This window comes from Bufo gargarizans, chromosome 1 (assembly GCF_014858855.1).
Source record: "Bufo gargarizans isolate SCDJY-AF-19 chromosome 1, ASM1485885v1, whole genome shotgun sequence".
Lineage (NCBI taxonomy): Eukaryota > Metazoa > Chordata > Amphibia > Anura > Bufonidae > Bufo > Bufo gargarizans.
The window spans coordinates 539570088-539591340 of record NC_058080.1 but is presented as its reverse complement, the minus strand read 5'-3'; the positions used below and the strand labels follow the sequence as shown (position 1 = coordinate 539591340).

Genomic DNA, 21253 nt, shown 5'->3' with positions numbered 1-21253 from the left:
AGTGGGGTACCTCAGGGATCTGTTCTGGGACCCATATTGTTAAATATTTTTATCAGCGAAATTGCAGAAGGCCTCGATGGTAAGGTGCGTCTTTTTGCTGATGACACAAAGATTTATAACAGGGTTGATGTTCCTGGAGGGATACACCAAATGGAAAAGGATTTAGGAAAACTAGAGGAATGGTCAAAAATCTGGCAACTAAAATTTAATGTTGATAAGTGCAAGATAATGCACCTGGGGCGTAAAAACCCAAGAGCAGAATAGAAAATCAGTGATGCAGTCCTAACCTCAGTATCTGAGGAAAGGGATTTAGGGGTCATTATTTCAGAAGACTTAAGGTAGGCAGACAATGTCATAGAGCAGCAGGAAATGCTAGCAGAATGCTTGGGTGTATAGGGAGAGGCATTACTAGTAGAAAGAGGGAGGTGCTCATGCCGCTCTACAGAGCACTAGTGAGACCTAATTTGGAGTATTGTGTGCAGTACTGGAGACCATATCTCCAGAAGGATATTGATACTTTGGAGAGAGTTCAGAGAAGAGCTACTAAACTAGTACATGGATTGCAGGATAAAACTTACCAGGAAAGGTTAAAGGACCTTAATATGTATAGCTTGGAAGAAAGAAGAGACAGAGGGGATATGATAGAAACTTTTAAATACAAAGGGAATCAACAAGGTAAAAGAGGAGAGAATATTTAAAAGGAGAAAAACTGCTACAAGAGGACATAGTTTTAAATTAGAGGGGCAAAGGTTTAAAAGTAATATCAGGAAGTATTACTTTACTGAGAGAGTAGTGGATGCATGGAATAGCCTTCCTGCAGAAGTGGTAGCTGCAAATACAGTGGAGGAGTTTAAGCATGCATGGGATAGGCATAAGGCCATCCTTCATATAAGATAGGGCCAGGGGCTATCCATAGTATTCAGTATATTGGGCAGACTAGATGGGCTAAATGGTTCTTATCTGCTGACACATTCTGTGTTTCTGTGTCTGTTATAGTAACCACTTGCACCCCCCTTGTAATAATTCTGGAGCATTTATTATAATGACTCTATACTGTGCCATTCCTCTATTATATCTACTAGAAGTTTATGAATGGATTACCAGCAGTCTGCAGTAAAGGTCCAACTGGGTGTTACCATTTAGGGGTGTGTCCCTTCACAGTCTGACACTAGAAGCACTGATTAGATAGCGTCAGACAGTACAGGGACACACCCTCAACTGGTAACAACCAGCAGGACTTTAAATGTAAACTTGTAAACTGCTAGTAATTCATTAAAAACTTCTAGAAGCAATAATGGAAGAATGGCACCACATAGAGTTATACTAATAGATGCTTCAGAAAAGTCAGGAGAGGTTACAGAGGTCCTCTTTTAAGCCTTTTTTTTTTTTTTTTTTTAAAGGGAAACGATTTGATACATATGCAAATTAACCTGAGATGAGTCCTGTCCCTGACTCATCTCAGGTTAATTTGCATATGTATCAATTTTTTTTTTTTTTCACAATAAAAGCATTTTTACACAATAAAAGCACAAGCACCCAGAGCTATGGGGACTGGGTATTGCGGATGAGCTAGTGGCCATCTAGCAACCCATGTCCTCAGCTCTACACCCAAAATCCCGGTGACAGGTTCCCTTTAAATCACCAGCCAGACAACCCCTTTAACAGAATATATGACTCCTAATTTGCAATTTGCGCCTATGATACAGATAAATATCTGCAAAAAAAAACAAACATTAAAACAATACATATCAAATGTATAATTACAGCTTTACTGCTTTTATAGAATACATTTTAAGGGAAAACGCTTTCAATGTCTTAATCTGCCCAGTAGACAAAGAATATTTATTCATAAAGCCTTGAAGCACCAATATTGGTCACAATTGCCATGGGGGTAATGCCAAGATGGCAACAGGTTTGCTAAACATAAAAAAGCTAATCAATTTAATATGCACCTGCAATTTGTTATAGGAGGGAACATTCATGTGCTCACAAAACAAAAAAACATAAAAAATGATACAATATTTTTTTTTTACCAGCTTAGGCACTCAAAAATATTAAAGTAATAAAACTTTTCCCTAAAGGTCTGTTTCAGTAAATACTTGTAAACCCTTCCCCCCCATGAAATAACAACTTTAGAGGACACTGTGTTGTGCTGGTCCTCTGTTATTCCTCCTGGAAATGTATTACTCATTTAACAACTAGGCATTACCATTCTCCTTAAAGAGGTGTGTCCCTACACAGTCTTTATTACACATTAATAAAATGTGCCCCAGAATTAATTCATGGGAATACAATTTACTAAAACAGACACGAGGAGAGCTGACATGTTATCTTAAAGGGGTATTCCTATCTCAGACACTGATGGCATATCGCTAGGATATGCAATCAATGTCAGATAGGTGGAGAGGTGGCTGCGGTGTGCACTCTCCATTCTCCGTTATGGAATGCCTGAAAATAGCCAAGCACGCTTTTCGGAACTCCCTTACCAGTGAATAGAGAACAAGTTGAGCACAGTTCAGGGGGCCCCATTCTGGAGATAGGAGGAGGTCCCAGAGATGAGAGCTGCACTGATCTGACATTAATGGCATATCCCAGCAATATGCCATCAATGTCTGAGATGAGAATACCCCTTTAAGACGGCATGTCTTTAACATTTGGCATTGTGTTGTACATTGTGCAAAACTAAGTGCTTTCAAAACTCTAGGTGAGAAAATGCGACAAATCCACAAAGGAGTTTGGAAGGTGAACATGTGAACAGCACCACTCCATGCAGAGGACAATCAGAAGACCTGTCTGGGGAAAAATGGCACTGTACGTGTAACTTGAAAAAGAGACACATTGCTTAGTTCTTTGTGCAGTAAAAATTACCTGCTGAGCAAAGGATTTTAAAAAAAATCACATAAGTACATAGATGGAGGTGACAAATTGTCAGACAAACTCTTAAAGTCAATCATTTTTAAATGCTCAAAAGACAGAAGTCAATCTTCTCCAGAATTATCCAAGTCTTCCCAGTCTGAACCACTGATCCCTTCAGATATATTGTCAGCTGGGTGCTGTGCTCTCTCCATACAATGCATGTACACCTCCTGTGTCCAGACATCTGCATCAACTAGAACAGATCTGGGAAGAGTCACAACACAGGCAGCCATGCCTGAAACGTCGTCCTCTAGTTGAGGTCCTTCCTCCCATAAGTCTTTTTCTGCATCATATACGTGTACGTAATCCATACGATCTCCTTGGTTATGTGACCTTCCTCCTAAGACATAGATTTTATTTTCAAGAACAGCAATCCCAGGCTCTCCATGACCTGCTGGAACTGGAGTCACCAATGACCAATGGTCAGTCTTTGGACAATAACAGGCCACCTGAAAATAGTACAAAAGGCACAGTCATTGACAAAGGGATAAACCAATGTATACTTACAGCTGTATCTAAAGGTGGTCATGCACATTAAATCGAAGATGGTTGATAAACGGGCCATACATGCTCAATGACACCGGGAAATGGAAGAACACTCTGGGAACCTTCTTTCCAAGTGACCGCCTCCCCTTATGTAATGACAAATAGTCACATGACGCAAGAGAATCTGGTCAACAAACATTCTTGCATAACCCTTTTAACAGATGCTTAGGTTAATGGACCAGTCATAAAACTGAACCTGTGTTGGAGATGATGAGATTAGATTGTTCATTCTGTGTACTTTGGTACATAATATATACATATGGCTTTACAGTATTTTACCAGCAGTGTTAGAAGAATAGGGGTCTCCCTATTTACCTCCAATATATCCTGCCGAAAGCCCTCATCATCATTGCTTCCTCCGATGACATAAAGTTTATCCAGAAGTCCCACCATACCATGCCAAGCCCGTCTTACTGGCCCCTGAGCAACACGTGCCCATTGATCCCTCTCTGGGTCATAACAGCAGGTTTCTTTTAAATATGTGTTCTGCCTCCGGCCACAAGCGATGTACATTTTACCATCCACAGCAGAGCTGGCATGAGCGTGCACCTGTAATCAGAAAGAGCAGATATTGTACATTCTGGTCGACCATTTCTGAGACCCACACTTAGTCATAGCTATTCATGCTGACAACCACTGCATTATTCAAAAGTCCATCAATGCTACTGGTCCCTTTAGGCGGCGATTGCCAGGAAGCAAGCGCCTGCTCATCAGTGGAGGAGACCACTGCATGTAAATCTCCTCCACAGTATGGGAAGGTCCAATCTTTGCTTGCCAGCAGCAGAACGTGTTTAGATGTCATGATCTGCTGCCAGCAAAAATTACTTAGGTGTCTGCACAAATGATTGAATAACCCAACAAACAAGTGCTTCCCTCATTCATCTGGTAATTGGCGGCACCTTTAAACCACCGGACAATTGCTAATGAGCATTCCTATCAACGCTCGTTAGCGATTATCTGGCAGATTCTCGGTCCACGTAAAGAGTCCTTTACACTTTTACCCTTTAAAGGGGTTGTCTGTTTCTGTTTTACATTCTTTTCTCTGGCCCGTAACCCTGCCAGTGCATGAGGTACTGAAGAGATCCACGAAGAATACGTTAGTTAATTATCCTGGCAATCTGAAACTCAAGATTACCATCCACCATGACAGGAGGTGGTGGCAGGGAGGACGGTTCAGCAGGTTCAACATATCTTTTCAGAAATCACTTGTGAAACACAGTATGAATCTTTAAAGCCTGCGGAAGCTCAAGACGAAAAGCAACCGGATTAATAATGGCAGAGATCTTGTATGGCCCAATAAGCCTTGGCCCCAACTTCCAGGAGAATACCTTCAACTAAAATGCATCTACAACCGCCAGCAGTACCTCGTAGTAGCCCGCAGCCTGTTAATAATCATATCTTTCATCCTGTTGTCCGATGCTGCGCAAGTTCAAAATACGCAGTTTTATTCTCCATCAGCACTATAGTGTCGGCCAGCTTGAAGTCAAGAGGGCAGCGGCCTTCTTGCTTCAAGTCAAGGTAACCACGCCCCCTAACCGTCCCCTGTTGCCTGAGAGTGACAGCCTGCAGTGCGGCCGCGATTCCCAAAGTCTCGCTCATGCGTGGTGCGCACATCTCCTGCTGCCGCTGTTAGCCGGATTTCAGCGGCGCAATGCGCATGCGCGAGACTTGGGGAATCGCGGCCGCACTGCAGGCTGTCACTCTCAGGCAAGAGGTCCCGGTTAGGGGGCGTGGTTACCTTGACTTGAAGCAAGGAGGCCGCCGCCCCCTTGACTTGCGCAGATGGAGAATAAAACTGCGTTTTTTGAACTTACGCAGCATCGGGCAACAGGATGAAACATATGATTATTAACAGGCTGCAGGCTACTATGAGGTACTGCTGGCGGGTGTAGATGCATTTTTGAGGTGACAGGTTTCCTTTAATGTTTCTTATGGACAGCCACACAGAATCACCCACTCTCAGGTCCGGACCACTCACACGTCTCTTGTTACCCATACGTTTATACTTTTTGCCCATTTATTTAAATAGTTTTGAATCTTCCGCCAAATAGATGACAACGAAGAGGAAATTCTTTCCTCTTTAGGTGTACCAGACGTCTCAGTACCAGAAACTGCGGATGGAACCAATATGCACCAAAAAACATCGACTTATCAGTGGACTCCTTGATTCTCAAAGACAAAACATCTCAAACAAGTCTCCAGATTTTGGTTAGTGCGCTCAGTCTGCCCGTTCGACTGAGGATGAAAGGCCGAAGAGAAGGACAATTGGACCCCCAGACGAGTACAGAACGCCTTCCAGAATCTGGAAACAAATTGAGTCCCTCTATCAGACACCACATCAGAGGGAATGCCGTGTAGTTTCATGATGTTATCGACAAACACTTGAGCAAAGGTTTTGGCATTAGGTAAACCTGATAATGGTATAAAGTGCGACATCTTTCTGAAGTGCTCAACAACCACCAGAATCACAGTTTTCCCAGAAGTATTAGGCAAATCTGTGATAAAGTCCATGGACAAATGAGGCTAGGGTCGGGATGGGATAGACAAGGGAAGTAGAGATCCTGAAGGCCGAGTATGAGCCACCTTAGCACGCGCACAAGTCTCACAAGCTGCCACATAGCCCTCAACACATTTACGTAACCCTGGCCACTAGAATCTTCGAGAAATGATATCCACAGTTGATCTGCTCCCAGGGTGTCCCATAAGAACAGTATCGCGATGTTTCTCAAACACCTTGTGTCATAGTTCCGAAGGGACAAACAACTTCCCCGGGGGACAGGAATCGGGTGTCTCTCCCTGGGCATCCAACACCTCTACCTCAAGTTCAGGATAAAGGGCGGATACAACCACCCCATCAGCCAATATCGGAGCAGGATGCTCCGAATCACCTTCCCCCCTCCCCCGGGAAAGCTACGCGACAAGGCATCCGCCTTGACTTTTTTAATCCCAGGACAATAAGTGACAAAGAAATGAAATCTAGTATAAAACAACGACCATCTGGCCTGCCTTGGGTTCAGACGTTTAGCCGACTGCAGGTAAGCCGGATTTTTATGATCAGTAATTACCGTAACGGGATGAATCGCTCCCTCCAACCAATGATGCCACTCTTTAAAAGCCAACTTAATAGCCAGCAACTCTCTATTACCTACATCATAATTTATTTTGGCAAAAGAGAGTTTTTTAGAGAAAAAAGAACAAGGGCGCCATTTGCTAGGAGAAGAACCCTGCGACAAGACTGCTCCAACCCCTACCTCTGATGCGTCAACTTCCACAATGAATGGTTGTGACACATCCGGTTGCACCAGAATAGGAGCAGAAGCAAAACATTGCTGTATTGCTGAAAAAGCATGCAATGCTTCTTCAGACCAGACTGAGAAATGGGCGCCTTTCTTAGGGCTCTTTCACACTTGCGTTCTTTTCTTCCGGCATAGAGTTCCGTCGTCGGGGCTCTATGCCGGAAGAATCCTGATCAGTTTTATCCTAATGCATTCTGAATGGAGAGAAATCCGTTCAGGATGCATCAGGATGTCTTCAGTTCAGGACCGGAACGTTTTTTGTCCGGAGAAAATACCGCAGAATGCTGCGCTTTTTGCTCCCGCCAAAAATCCTGAACACTTGCCGCAAGGCCGGATCCGGAATTAATGCCCATTGAAAGGCATTAATCCGGATCCGGCCTTAAAGAGGACCTTTCACTAGTATACAAACTAAAAACTAACTCTATCTGTGGGCAGAGCGGCGCCCAGGGGTCCCCCTGCACTTACTAGTATGCCTGGGCGCCGCTCCGTTCGCCCGGTATAGGCTCCGGTGTCTCAGCTCCGTCTGTTGTACTGGACTGATTTTTTGTAGGAGGCGTGTCCCTTGCTGCAGCACTGGTCAATCGCAGCACACAGCTCATAGACTGGCTATGAGCTGTGCGCTGCGATTGGCCAGTGCTGCAGCAAGGGACACACCTCCTACAAAAAAATCTGTCCAGTACAACAGACGGAGCTGAGACACCGGAGCCTATACCGGGCGAACGGAGCGGCGCCCAGGCATACTAGTAAGTGCAGGGGGACCCCTGGGCGCCGCTCTGCCCACAGATAGAGTTAGTTTTTAGTTTGTATACTAGTGAAAGGACCTCTTTAAGCTAAACGTCGTTTCGGCGCATTGCCGGATCCGACGTTTAGCTTTTTCTGAATGGTTACCATGGCTGCCGGGACGCTAAAGTCCTGGCAGCCATGGTAAAGTGTAGTGGGGAGCGGGGGAGCAGTATACTTACCGTCCGTGCGGCTCCCGGGGCGCTCCAGAGTGACGTCAGGGCGCCCCACACGCATGGATGACGTGATCGCATGGCACGTCATCCATGCGCATGGGGCGCTCGGACGTCATTCTGGAGCGCCTCGGGAGCCGCACGGACTGTAAGTATACTGCTCCCCCGCTCCCCACTACTACTATGGCAACCAGGACTTTAATAGCGTCCTGGCTGCCATAGTAACACTGAACGCATTTTGAAGACGGATCCGTCTTCAAATGCTTTCAGTTCACTTGCGTTTTTTCCAGATCCGGCATGTAATTCCGGCAAATGGAGTACACGCCGGATCCGGACAACGCAAGTGTGAAAGAGCCCTTAGTCATATCAGTTAATGGTTTAACAACAGTGGAGTACTTCAAGACAAATTTACGGTAGTAGTTGGTGAACCCCAAAAATCGCATGAGTGCCTTCAGATCTTCAGGTCGATCCCAGTCCAACACAGCACGGACTTTTTCCGGATCCATACGAAAACCCGAAGATGAGAGTAGGTACCCCAGGAATTGCACTTCAGGGACCGCAAATACACACTTCTCCATTTTGGCATACAATTTATTCTCTCTTAAGATCTGTAAGACCTTATGCGTTTCCATATCAGGGGAATAAATTAAAATATCATCTAGATAGACCACCCCAAACCTGCCCACCAGATGATAAAAGTTGTCATTGATGAAGTGTTTAAAAACCGCAGGAGCATTGGACAAACCAAAAGGCATGACCAGATTCTCAAAATGACCCTCAAGAGTATTAAAGGCCGTTTTCCATTCGTCGCCTTCCTTGACTCTCATCAGATTATATGCCCCCTCAAATCCAACTTAGAGAACACCTTGGCGCCGACAATCTGATTGAATAAATCTGGGATCAAAGGTAGGGGATAGGGATCACGGATAGTGATGCGATTAAGCTCATGGAAGTCCAAACATGGCCTAAGAGTTCCATCCTTTTTTTTTTAAACAAAGAAGAACCCCGCCACCATTGGCGATTTGGATGGTCTGATATGACCTTTAGCCAAACTCTCGGTGATATACTCTCGCATGGCTACTCTTTCAGGTTCAGAAAGATTATACAACAGAGACTTTGGCAATCTAGCTCCGGGAATAAGATTGACGGGGCAATCATACTCCCGATGAGGAAGCAAGTCCTGGTCTTCACCCTTAGAGAATACATCAGAAAAATCTAAAAGGAGAGGAGGCAACATTTTAGTAATTACAACAGAAAGCGACGTGCTAAGACAGTTGTCAAGGCAGAAATCACTCCAATCGAGAATCTGTCTCGCTTGCCAATTGATAGTTGGGTTATGTTTGGTTAACCATGGTAAACCTAACACCAGAGGAGCAGGAAACCCCTCCAGCACAAAACATGAAATGGATTCAATATGAGATTTTTCCCACCTTTAGGCGAATGTCCTGCACCATTTGAGACAGACACTTTTGAGAGAGAGGGGAGGAATCAATTGCAAACACAGAAATATTTTTGTCTAATGCGCTTGTTGTCAAACCATGCATACGGACAAATCCACTAAGGCTACTCTCACACTCGCGTTTTGGCTTTCCGTTTGTAAGATTCGTCTAGAGCTCTCACAAAAGGTCCAAAACGGTTCAGTTTTGCCCTAATGCATTCTGAATGGAAAAGGATCCGCTCAGAATGCATTAGTTTGCCTCCGTTCAGTCTCCATTCCGCTCTGGAAGCGGACCCCAAAATGCCACCTGCAGCGTTTTGCTGTCCGCTTGACGAAACTGAGCCAAACGGATCTGTCCTGGCACACAATGTAAGTGAATGGGGACGGATCCGTTTTCTCTGACACAATCTGGCATAATAGAAAACGGATCCGTCTCCCATTGAGTTTCAATAGAGTTCATGATGGATCCGTCTTGGCTATGTTACAGATAATACAAACTGATCCGTTCATGACGGATGCATGCGGTTGTATTATTATAATGGATCCGTTTTTGCAAAAACATGACGGATCCGCCCAAAACGCGAGTGTGAAAATAGACTAAGTTAACCCCTGCCCCACTGTCAATAAATACTTCCATTTCCACCGTTTTGGAATCCAGCGCCACCTTGGCAGGCAGGAGAAATCAGGTACTACCGGTAAAAGACAAAAGTACATTCTCAACTTCCTCAACCACACTACCAAGAGTGAGAAGAGGACTAGAAACATTAGGACTTTCTTTTTCCCCCTTTTCACCTTGATGTTTAACGTAAGGACATACGTTAACAAAATGTTCTCCTTGACCACAGAAAAAACAAAGTCTTTTCTTAACCCTAAAGTTTTTATCACCTGGTCCAGGTGTGACCTGATCCAATTGCATTGGCTCATCACCAGACACAAGCTCGAGTGTCTCTTTACCCAGAGTGTCAGAGGAGACCGCTTCCCTGTATGATAATACGTCCCGAGCGAGAGGAACTTTAGATTTCTCCCTCAGGCATCTATCAATACGCACCGCCAGAGATGTGGCCACCTCCAATGACTCTGGATTTACGTGAAATGCCAAGGCGTCCTTCAAGTTCTCAGACAGTCCTTGACAAAATTGACTACGGAGAGCTGGGTCATTCCACTCCGTATCAGTTTCCCACCTCCTAAATTTAGAGCAATAGGACTCAGCTGAATGCTCTCCCTGCCGCAAGCAACGCAAATTAGATTCGGCCAGGGAAACCCAATCTGGGTCATCTGAAAAATTCATCTACCGACCGGAGGGATTGTGAACCAGTCGGCAAAGAGAAAGCCCAAGACTGAGCGTCACCTTTCAGCAACAAAAAAATAATCCCCACTCTCTGACTCTTGTCCCCAGAAGAGCTAGGACGCAGTCTGAAATATAATTTGCACGATTCCCTGAACCAAACAAAGTTGTCACTTCCCCCGGAAAACCTATCAGGGAGAGAAACCTTCGGTTTAGGGAAGGCCTGGTTCCTGCTGCCAGAACCCACCGCCGGTGGTCTCTGAAACTGTGCAACGGCCGTGCGGAGGTCAGCCACCTCCAAAGACAGCCCCTGCATACGATTGACTAGTGCAGAAACAGTATCCATAGCTGCACTGATAAAAGAAAGGATAACGGTTTAGGGAGTGGATAATGTCACTGGTTAAGGGGAAGGGAAAACACCAAATACACACTACAACGAATAGACAACAATCTAGGCCTCAAAAGCTAAGGAAGAGGGATGGTGACCTCCTAGTAATCCCTAGGCCTTTCCCTAACTCCTGCCAGTATGAGCAGATCCTGATGGTGGAAATACTCATACACCGGATACCTAAAGCCCTGCTAAAACTGACGAGCCCTAGGATAGGTAGCAAGGGATGAGACAGGGGAAGGAACCTGCGTCTCCCTGAGGCCTAGAAACAACACACACCAGATAAGAAACAGCGAAGGCAACAAGTACTTAGCCTAGAGATGTATAAAGAAGCAGGAGATCCAAGACAAACCAGCACTAGCAACTCCAAGCAGAAACTATCAACCGCATGGTCAGCAGTGTGAGGTGGATCTAAATACAGCCTTATCACTGATAACGAGTTGCACCTGAAGAGAGGTGAGATCCTGCCAAACAACAACATACATAGAGGAAAACAGAGAGACCTGCAGCAAGTCTACGATCTTCTCACTTCTCTCACAGGAGGGACCGTGACACTAGGATATGTTCAAGCTCAAGTGAAAGACATGGAGCTGCTGTAATTACACTGCTCCGCTGCTGCAATGTCGACCACGTGCAGGTAAACAGAGAAGAGAACGCAGCACTCATACAAATGCTGCGTTCTCTTCAAACAGCTGATCAGAGGGGCCGCCGGATGTCGGACCCCCGCCAATCTGATACTGGTGACCTATATGGGTAATCAATATGAGAAAACTGGACAACCCCTCTAAAGACCAAGTCTTTTTTGGTGGCAATATTTAGATTTTTTCACTCTGCCCTCAAAGGGCCATAATTTTTCCATTGAGCCGTATGAGGGCTTGTGTTTTTGCCATATGAGTTATATCTTTCAATAGCACTAGTGAATGGTCCATGTAATATATTGAGAAGCATAAAAAATATATATTTGTGGAGTGGAATGTAAAAATTAACCCACAATGCTGCCATAGTTCTATTGGATATAGTTTTTACGTTAAAGCTTTTTTTTATTTTTAAACATTTTTATTTAGGAAACACCAAACAAAAACAAATACATATTTAATCAATATCATACGGCAATTCTTATTCCTCATTTTCCTTTTTTCCTTATTCTTTCCCTTACCCATCCCAATCAACCCAAACCTACCTTCCCTCTCGTGCGATGCGTCTCTTTTTACATGAAAAAGAGCTTTTTGCTGCCATAGTTTGACACTCATAACTTTTTCATTTCTCTGTCGACGGAACTGTAGCTTTATTGGTACTATTTTTGGTTACATATGTCTCTTAATTTTTTTTTTTTCAGAGGGGATGTGACCAAAAGACAGCAATTTTGGTATTGTGAATTTTTTTGTGGTATTAACCATGCAGGATAAGTAACACGATATTGTAACATTTCAGACATTTTGGACACGGCAGAATGTCAAGGTATATCTTTTATATTAAATATAAATATTTTATATAAAAATAAAATGTCAATAAAATATGGAAATTAGTCAGGAAATCCACTAGGCGGACATAAAAACACCTTTTCTTTTATCTTGAGACTCTAAATTTAATTTATGCAATTAATGAAAACAGAGGGGCAATCAATTATGCACAAATATATGTAATAATTTATTTCTAAATGAGTAAAAATCCAATATAAAACAGATATAAGATGAATTGATAGACAAATCGACGCAGTACCAACAAACCACCACTATATGGTGGTGTAACCCACTATCACTTTCTCACCAGCACAGAATTATTTAAAGTTACATAAGATAAGATATAAATGCTATATCTTTATCAAACAGACCAATAATTAATACATCAAGAAAAAACTCAGGATTTTCTGTTTACCAACAGGTTATAACATGACAAAATACAGATTAATACAAGAACAATAAATGTTGTCCCTTGACTCTGTCTCAGCCTATGACAATCAAAAATATAAATGATATTAATATGATATTATATCCTACTAGGCAATCAGACTATGGAAATATAATTTCCCAGACTTTTTCCTCTACTCAGACAATGTCTAATCTCCCATTAGCAACATGCATCTTTGCTAAGAGGACAACTAGCATTTAGGGAGGTGTTTAACACTATACATTCCCACAGTATGGGAACTCTTGACTATATGCTGAGAGGAATAGCTTATTAATATCACAAGCAAAAAGTATAACATACGTTACCAAGTCAAGGATGGGCAGAGTTTCGGATGGGACCAATTCTCAAGAGTTCTCTAGTAGTTAAAATATAATTCAAGTTTCTTTTGATATCCTTTCTTATGATCTGATGATCTGATGGTTTTGAGCCCCCTCTATGTTCCTATCCAGCAATACTTATCCTTCCTGATATCTTACGTTACCACCTCCTGGATTATGATCTCCCTATCAACTGAGGAGGGTGTAACGTATGTTAATATTACCATGATGAAATCTTAACCCTTGATATGCTGGAGAAAACAAGTTATAAAATAATATAATATCATCCATCTACCTCTAGATGGCACTGTTGTACCACATAACAATTTTAATATTAATTCTAAATACCTAATAATACGTTCACATGACCTTTTTAACCTATCCAGTATAAATCAGTATTAAGGGTTTCTTCCTGACATTTTACTTATGCATAACCTAGACATGTTGGATTCACCATCTTCTACTGTTTCTTTAGGGACAATGGACAATGGGCCCTTTTACTTGACATCCGGGTTCATTAACTTGCCCACATGGCTGGCTAATAATATTCAGCTCTCCTCATGAAACTCAATTAGTAGGAAGATAACTTCAATACTTTCTAAACCTCCTAAGGTTATATCCAGTCAGTGAAATATACATGGCATAAAATATATATTCTAAATGATATATCTCGACACACTGTTATACATAGATAACATATTATATAATTCATTGGTTAAGATATATTGCAAATTTAAATACACCACACAGAAATATATAGAATATAATTATGAAGACATGAATGGGACATTCACACACCCAATGTTTCTATAAGGCTGACTTCCCTAATGACTTTGTAATGAAGTAAAACAATACATTGCTATTCAAATGGTTCTCTCTCACAGACACATGTCTGTAGGACCCATCATAGCATTAACAGATATACCACATCTGCTCATAATAATTTTAAGAGACAATACACTCTATGTACCTACAAAAATTTTACCCAAACTGAACTCAGCATAACCTCATCTCGGCCTGTTTCAATCCTATAGAGAAATATTAGACTCTGGTTCAATTTGTCTCTACTCTTAAAGGCAATGAGCATTGACATTTAAACTATAATATTTTCAGATAAGACTGTACACTTATGAAAATGCACGACAAATACCAATTATGTTTATTTTTTTAATGGTTTAGGTTTTTTCCATATAATTTTTTTTATATTTGTATATGTAGTTATATATGATTTTTTTCCTTACACGCAACTCTTTAATCAATAATACTTGCAAACAGGTAACAGATGGAGTCTAGATGTGGCGCAGTGTCAGTCCGTGAGCCTGCTCCATACATCCCCTACGCACTGTTCACGTACATGTACATCACTGTGTGTAAAGGGATAAATTTACATAAAACTGTCTTTGCATTCAAGTGAAAGATCTTCTTTGTTTTGTTTCTTTCAATAGCCGGCCATACAAATTAAGAAATTAAGGGGGTCATTTATTAACCTGAAATATGCCTATATTAGGCGTTTTTCAGGCGCAGATTGTGAATCTGCAACTTTTCCCTGCTCCCACCAGGTCTTAAAAAATGGGTGTGGGGTGGGCGAGGAAGGGTTTAGGTGTAGAAAATGGTCTAAATGTAAGCCGGCTAGGAGGCTGGCTTACATTTAGAAGCGGCACTGGATGTGCCAAAGTTATGTAGAGGCCTGCGCCTCTACATAACTTCAGCGATCTAGCGCAGGGGTTTTATTATGACCCGTGTCTAAAATGCTGGTCTTGACCCCCTATGTCCGCTATTTACCATCCTGCCAATGTATATATGACTGTGTAGGTTGTTTTCTGACTTGGAACCAGACCTGTATTTTATTTTCTTATTGTTACATTTGAAAACTGTAATAACAAAATATCTAATTTGTTTTTTATTTTCTGACTGTAGATTTTTTTGATATTGTCCATATATGATAATGGGGGCAGCCATCTTGTTGTTAACAGCATGTAAAGCTATGCTTTTCAAGAAGCCACAAGGACCACAGACACAACATATTGGACATGTTCTAATGGAGGGTTTGCTAGATATGCTCTATGATTTGTGCAGAGGTCATTGTGCTGTGATCATCGCCCTTTGTGAATGGTGTAATGAGAAGTATCAGCATATATTCAGTCTTAGTGGCCAGTTCGAAAAGGAGGAAGAAGGCTGCTATCTGTTAAACAACTTGTTCACCAGAAACCCAACTCTCTCACATCACACATTTACAAACACATTTGGGCTGAAGGACATGTTTATTTTGGTGGGGTGACGAGAATGAGCCTCTACCTAGATATGTCTAGGAACAATGGATCGGTCTCCTGGGTGGCCCAGCTGCAATACTGTGAGCAATCATATGTTCCTCCATGAGATGTGAGAACTGGTGTACTCTCTGTAGAACCCTCCCCAACCTGATTAGTATGTTTAAGACAGCAGAAATAAGGAAAGGACTATGCCATGCTATTCTCAATCAATAACAGGTATGAGACTTAAAGGGGTTCTGCACTTTCATTTAACTGATGATCTATCCTCTGGATAGATCATCAGCTTCTAAGCTAAGCTCCATTCAAGTGAACAGAGCTTAGCCGCGCCCACGCTAGTTGATACTAGTCGTGATGTCAGTGGGCCGGCGGCCCTGCGGTAAACAGTGAGAAGGCCGCGGCGCCGCTGCCTTCTCAAACAGCTGGTCGGCGGGGGTCCCGGGTGTCGGACCCCCGCCGATCAGAAGCTGATGATCTATCCAGAGGATAGATCATCAGTTAAATGAAAGTGCAGAACCCCTTTAATAAAAGGGGGTCGCCATGTTGCAACCATGCCTGATTTACTACTACAGATTTTTTGTTTAAGACTGGTATATATAATATAATGTAATATCAGTGAGACTCTTGTGAAAACAGAGATTCCGAACAGACACCGACCGGTGATAAATAGAGAAAGAGGCATTTTTTCAATATATTACAATATCTTATAATTCGATTTACATAAATAAAGATAATACTATATGCAAACTTTATGTTAAAGTCAGCTCACAGCAAATTAACTAATAAATGTTTACACAGAGGGACAGAAATCTGACCGTCTAAAACCGGCATATGGGAGCACCACTGCAGTAACCAGCACCGACCACTAAACAGTGCAGGGAGTTATATAGTTACTCAAGAACGGATGCTTGGCTGGGGTGTAGGGTGTCCAAATCCCACCGGTCTGATACTGATGGCCTATCCTAGGGACAAGTCATCAATTGTTAAATCACAGAGAATCCCTTTAATGTTGCACAAGTTTTAAAAGCAGCAGCTATTCTCAATTTCAGCCAGTGCATCAGACTGATGCTCCTCAGCACACACTTCATCTACTAGTACAACAGGAAAAAAAAAGAATAAACACATGAAATTATTTTAGCCTGATCATGTGAAGTATCTACTATCAGCTCAAGGTTTTATCTGAATTAGGCCTCATGCACACGGCCGTTGTTTGGGTCCGCATCCGAGCCGCCGTTTTGGCCACAAAAGATGCGGACAACACTCCGTGTGCTGTCCGCACCCGTTGCTCCGTTTCGAGGCCCCGCAAAAAAAAGTCAGTTTTGCGGACAAGAATGGGCATGTCTACAATGGGCTGCCCGTTCCGTTCTGCAAATTGCAGAAGGCACAAGGCCGGCTTCCGTTTTTTGCGTTTCTGCAGACCGCAAAAAAACGGCACGGTCGTGTGCATGAGGCCTTATAGTGCATAGCTGATGTAGATCTGATTTTCTGCTGCACGGACTGCCAGAAGAGGTACCAAATTTAATTAACTTATTAAGTTTGTCAAATCTTAGGGTACTTTCACACTAGCGTTTAAGTTTTCCGGTATTGAGGTCTGTCATAGGGGCTCAATACCGGAAAAAAACGCTCCAGGTTTGTCCCCATTCATTGTCAATGGCGACAAAACTGAACTGAACAGACGAAATGCTCCAAAATGCATTCCGTTCCGTTTAGTTGCGTTCCCAGACCATAGAGCAAACTGCAATATGTAGTGGTTTTCTTTCCATCCTGGGATGCAGAGCAAGACGGATCCGGATCCCAATGCAAGTCAATGGGGACGGATAAAATCTTTATTTATGTCATTTTTCAATAACAAGACAACATATAACACAATAGTGTACATCAGAGAGTATAGTACAAATAAAGATCATTAAGTCATATCGCCGATTTTTTTTATTATATGGTCATAAGACCAACCTCAAGACCACGGAATGACATTGGAGACAAATAAAGGGTAACGAGTATAGTTACAATAAGCTAGAGTCATCCAACTCCTCCAATCACGTTGATGTTGACTGTTACCTTAAGCAAAATTTGGCTAAAGGAATTATCTCCTTCTGTTTAGTCTTATTCCATATTTATCAGTGCAATATGTAAGGAAAAAAGTCAGCTCGGATCTCAACCATATAAAGCAAAGTTATATTGCTTGCATAAAATAAACCGCTAGTTCAGGTGAACTGTTAGGGATGACATTGCCTATGTTATCAATGTTAACTTGTGATGTAGAGGTTTATGGTGGTGCTCAGGCCGAAGGGGAACAGCCATCTAAATGGGATGCCTCCTGGATCTCGGCTCCAACGCGAGCGGGCGGAGGGCTCTGCGCTCAGCCAGAGTGCTTGTAGCCCGATCTTGGAATAATAGGATCTTATTGTTGTCAAGCAGGATTTCTTCCTTATCCCTCGCTGCTTTTAGAACTTCTGCAGTGTCCAGGTAGTTTAGCAATGTGCAGATCGTGTCCCTAGGAGGATCTCCTGTCTGAGGTTTCGGCCTCAGTGCTCTATGCGCTCTTTCTATCGTTATAGTGGCCGCGCGATCTGGGCCTAGCAACATGGCGAATATGCGTTGGACCGCTTCTATCAGCTCATCCGCTGGAACAGATTCGGGTATGCCTCTCAGCCTCACATTTTTTTCTCCTTCCCCGATTCTCTTGATCTTCAAGATACAGGTAGGCGTTGTTAATCTGTGAGCGAAGCGTTTGCACTTGAGATTGCATCCCTTTACTATGCTGAACTATTGCAACTTGTGATTCTTCTAAAGCCTCCACTCTGTGCCCCATGTGCTTTACCTCCAATTTTTTTACCGGCCAGCTCCTTCATTACTGGTGTTAAGGCTTGTGCTAACGTGTGCTTCAGGAAGGATCTGGTAATGGGCATCGGGTCTTCCCCACCTTGTGCTTCAGAGTGCGTGCACGAGCTCGCGCCATCTGAATCTTTTTCCTCATGAGCCGCATGACTGTAGTCTGCAGACGCCAGTTTACAGCGCTCGGCCGCCAGAGATAACTTCTGGAAGTATTTATTCATAACCCCTTGGGATTTCTTGACCCGTGGGGTGGTCTCCGGGTCTCTGCTTCTTTCCTTGCCGAGTTTGCCCATGATTTGGCAGGTGAAATTGCTGTTTTAGCTAGTAAGCCGGGTAGTGTGGTGAGGAGCTAAAATTTCAAGCGTCCTGCACCATGCTGCGTTGGCTCCGCCCCCAAACTGTCCATTTTTAACAGATGTTTTTTACACTAATGCCATTCCGAGAAATGGACGTTAAAAAAAGCGGACCCATTCAATTGTATGGGGCTGTCGGTCAGGGAAAAATGGACAAGATAGAACATGCTCTATTTTTTTTATGTCCACTATTCACTGGCCGTCAAAAAAATGCCATGTTAATGACCCCATAGACTACCATTGGTCTTAAAACAGACGTGTGATGGCTGTCAAAAAAACATCCATCACATGTCCGTTTTTCACTGTCATGTGCATGTAGCCTAAGACCGGTGTATGAAACACCAGTAAATCCCTAAATTGTCTCTCAATAGCCACACTTGCTTTATCATTTGACATAAAAATAATAAAATGTCAGAAAAGAAAAAAGCTGATCGAGTCTAAGTGGACTGAGCATATCTATCATAATATCTAATTTCCTGACCTAGGCCTTCAAATCACTATAGCAGACTCCCCAATGCCCCCTCAGATGACTGCTTTAGGGAGTGGGACAGGCTGCTGCCAGATTAGAAAGATTGAATATGTTGAAACCTAACATCCTAATTCTTCTATGGCAAATGTTACTGGACAATGGAGCGGCCCCCATACACATTAGACTGTTGCCCAATCCCACAGAAATGTAATGTACATCTGTATCTATATGCAGTTAGTGATATTTCCAACAAGTAAGCTGAAATATGAAAAACAATTTTCTTGCCTGTTTCTGAAGGGATGCCACGTATTCCCATGTGTTGGTGTATGGATCATACCTTTCCACCTCCTTAAGCTCATCGTGGTAATCTCTCCCTGCAACTGCATATATATATTTCCCCAAAACGCAGACAGATAGGTCAGCCCGAGGCTGCTGCATAGACCGGATCTGGAACCAGCGGTTATGCCGGGGGTCATATCTTTGGGGTGGTGGAAAAGAGAAGAGAAATATTTTATGTTTACAGGTAACAAACACAATATCAAGTACATAAAAAGGCCAGATGGCGACGTGTCTCCGCAAAGTTTTAATTTTCTTATCAGTGCTGCCAGTGAAAGACACATGCAACCTTTTGCTTACTGCCGCACAACTATATACGTCATGGTGGTAAGCTCTTTTCTGTAACCCAATGTATAAAAGTGTCTGTTACACTGCGATCTGCTGGCGTCCAGGGGTGCACCTAGCCTTTGTGCTGCCTGAGGCGAAAATTGAAAAAGCGCCCCTCGCCCCCCACCCATACCAAATTCTCAACCTAACCCCTTCCCTCCTAACATTACGTATATCACTACGCCACATACTTCTTACATCCAGTAATATCTCCTTTGATGTAGATGTTCTCTTTCCTCATCTTCTTTTTTCAGACCAGACCACCATTTTTCAGCCATTTATTGTCTCTGCAGTTTGACAAAACAAATCTTAGTTTACTACTTTTCCATCATCCTCCCATCCTCTGGACAAATCATCCTACCACCCCCAATACTGTGCCGCTGTGCTCCCCAATATTATACTGCAGAAACAGATAAACCCCCTGATAATACTAGTACCACACAATCCTAAAATAACTGCGCCCAGCAAATACTGCCCCTGACACTAAGGGTCCATTCACACGTCCATAGGTGTTTTGCGGACAAGAATAGGACATGTTCTATTTTTTCCGGAAAAGGAATTGCAGATGCGGACAGCACATAGTATGCTGTCCGCATCCGTTCCGCCCCCATTGAAAAAGAATGGGTCCCCACCCGTTCCGCAAAATTGGGAAACGGACCTGGTCCCAAGTTGCGGACAGGTGAATGGACCCTTATAGTGTAAACATAACGTCCTCCAAAAATAATTGTAGTAAGCTAATACTGTGCCAAGATGCCCCCACAGTAATAGTGCTCCCCAAAGTCCCACCAATAGTAATAATTCTCTGCTAAAGCACACATGGTAGTAATAGTGCTCCTACAGTGACCCCAACCTGTCCCCACTGTGCCCTATAAGTAATGCTCCCATAGTGCTCATACTAGTAATCATGTTCCCCATAGACCCCCAGTAGTAATAAAGCCCACCATAATGCACCCCAGTAGTAATAATTCTCCTTATAATGTGACAGTACAAAAAATGCTCCCTTTTAAGGCTCCAGGTTGAACTTATGTCCCCATAGTGCCCCCATAATGTGCCAGTATAAAATACCCCTATATAGTGCCCCCAGCAAATGCCCCCATAGTGCTCCTCTCCCCCCTTCCTCCTAGTGCCCCCCATAATGTACCAGTATAAAATGCCCCTATATAGTGCCTCAGTAGATGCCCTCAGTGTACCCCATAACTTGCAAGTATAAAATACCCCTTCTTAGTGCCCCCCCTCTTTCCCCATAGTACCCACCATAATGTGTCCCAGTATAAAATGCCCCTATTGAAAATGGTACAGTATACCATATCTGGTGGACATGCCCTCATGTTCAATTGTTCTGGTCCAAAATTGGCAGGTTGCTTACCACAATTCTAGGATGTCCTTACCAAATTACGCCCACTCTATGTCTATTGGGGGATAAGCCTCCTTGGCTAACTTTTGCCAAATTCAAACTGTCACAACATATTTTAATGGCTGCCAGAATTCATATAGCGTTTAAATGGACGCTACCAAGCAGTTTTGGACAGAATTAATAGGATACTACTCTATGAAAAACTCTCAGCAATTCGTGCGGACGCTTTTGAAGCGTTTGAAAAGTTGTGGGAACCCTGGGTCTC

The 21253-nt window shown here is 43.0% G+C and overlaps 1 protein-coding gene across 5 annotated transcripts in view; it reads right to left on the bottom strand.

Moving 5' to 3' along the window:
* Nucleotides 1-1748: 1748 nt before the first annotated feature.
* Nucleotides 1749-21253, bottom strand: part of KLHL22 (kelch like family member 22) — a 53990-nt gene continuing 34485 nt past the window's right edge. For all 5 annotated transcript variants that reach the window (XM_044275519.1, XM_044275515.1, XM_044275520.1 and 2 more), the window contains 3 exons: nt 19257-19449; nt 3778-4011; nt 1749-3365 (listed from right to left, as the gene is read on the bottom strand). In XM_044275519.1, the coding sequence (XP_044131454.1) occupies nt 2979-3365; nt 3778-4011; nt 19257-19449 (814 nt within the window). In that variant the 3' untranslated portion in view covers nt 1749-2978. The remainder of the gene's footprint in view (nt 3366-3777; nt 4012-19256; nt 19450-21253) is intronic.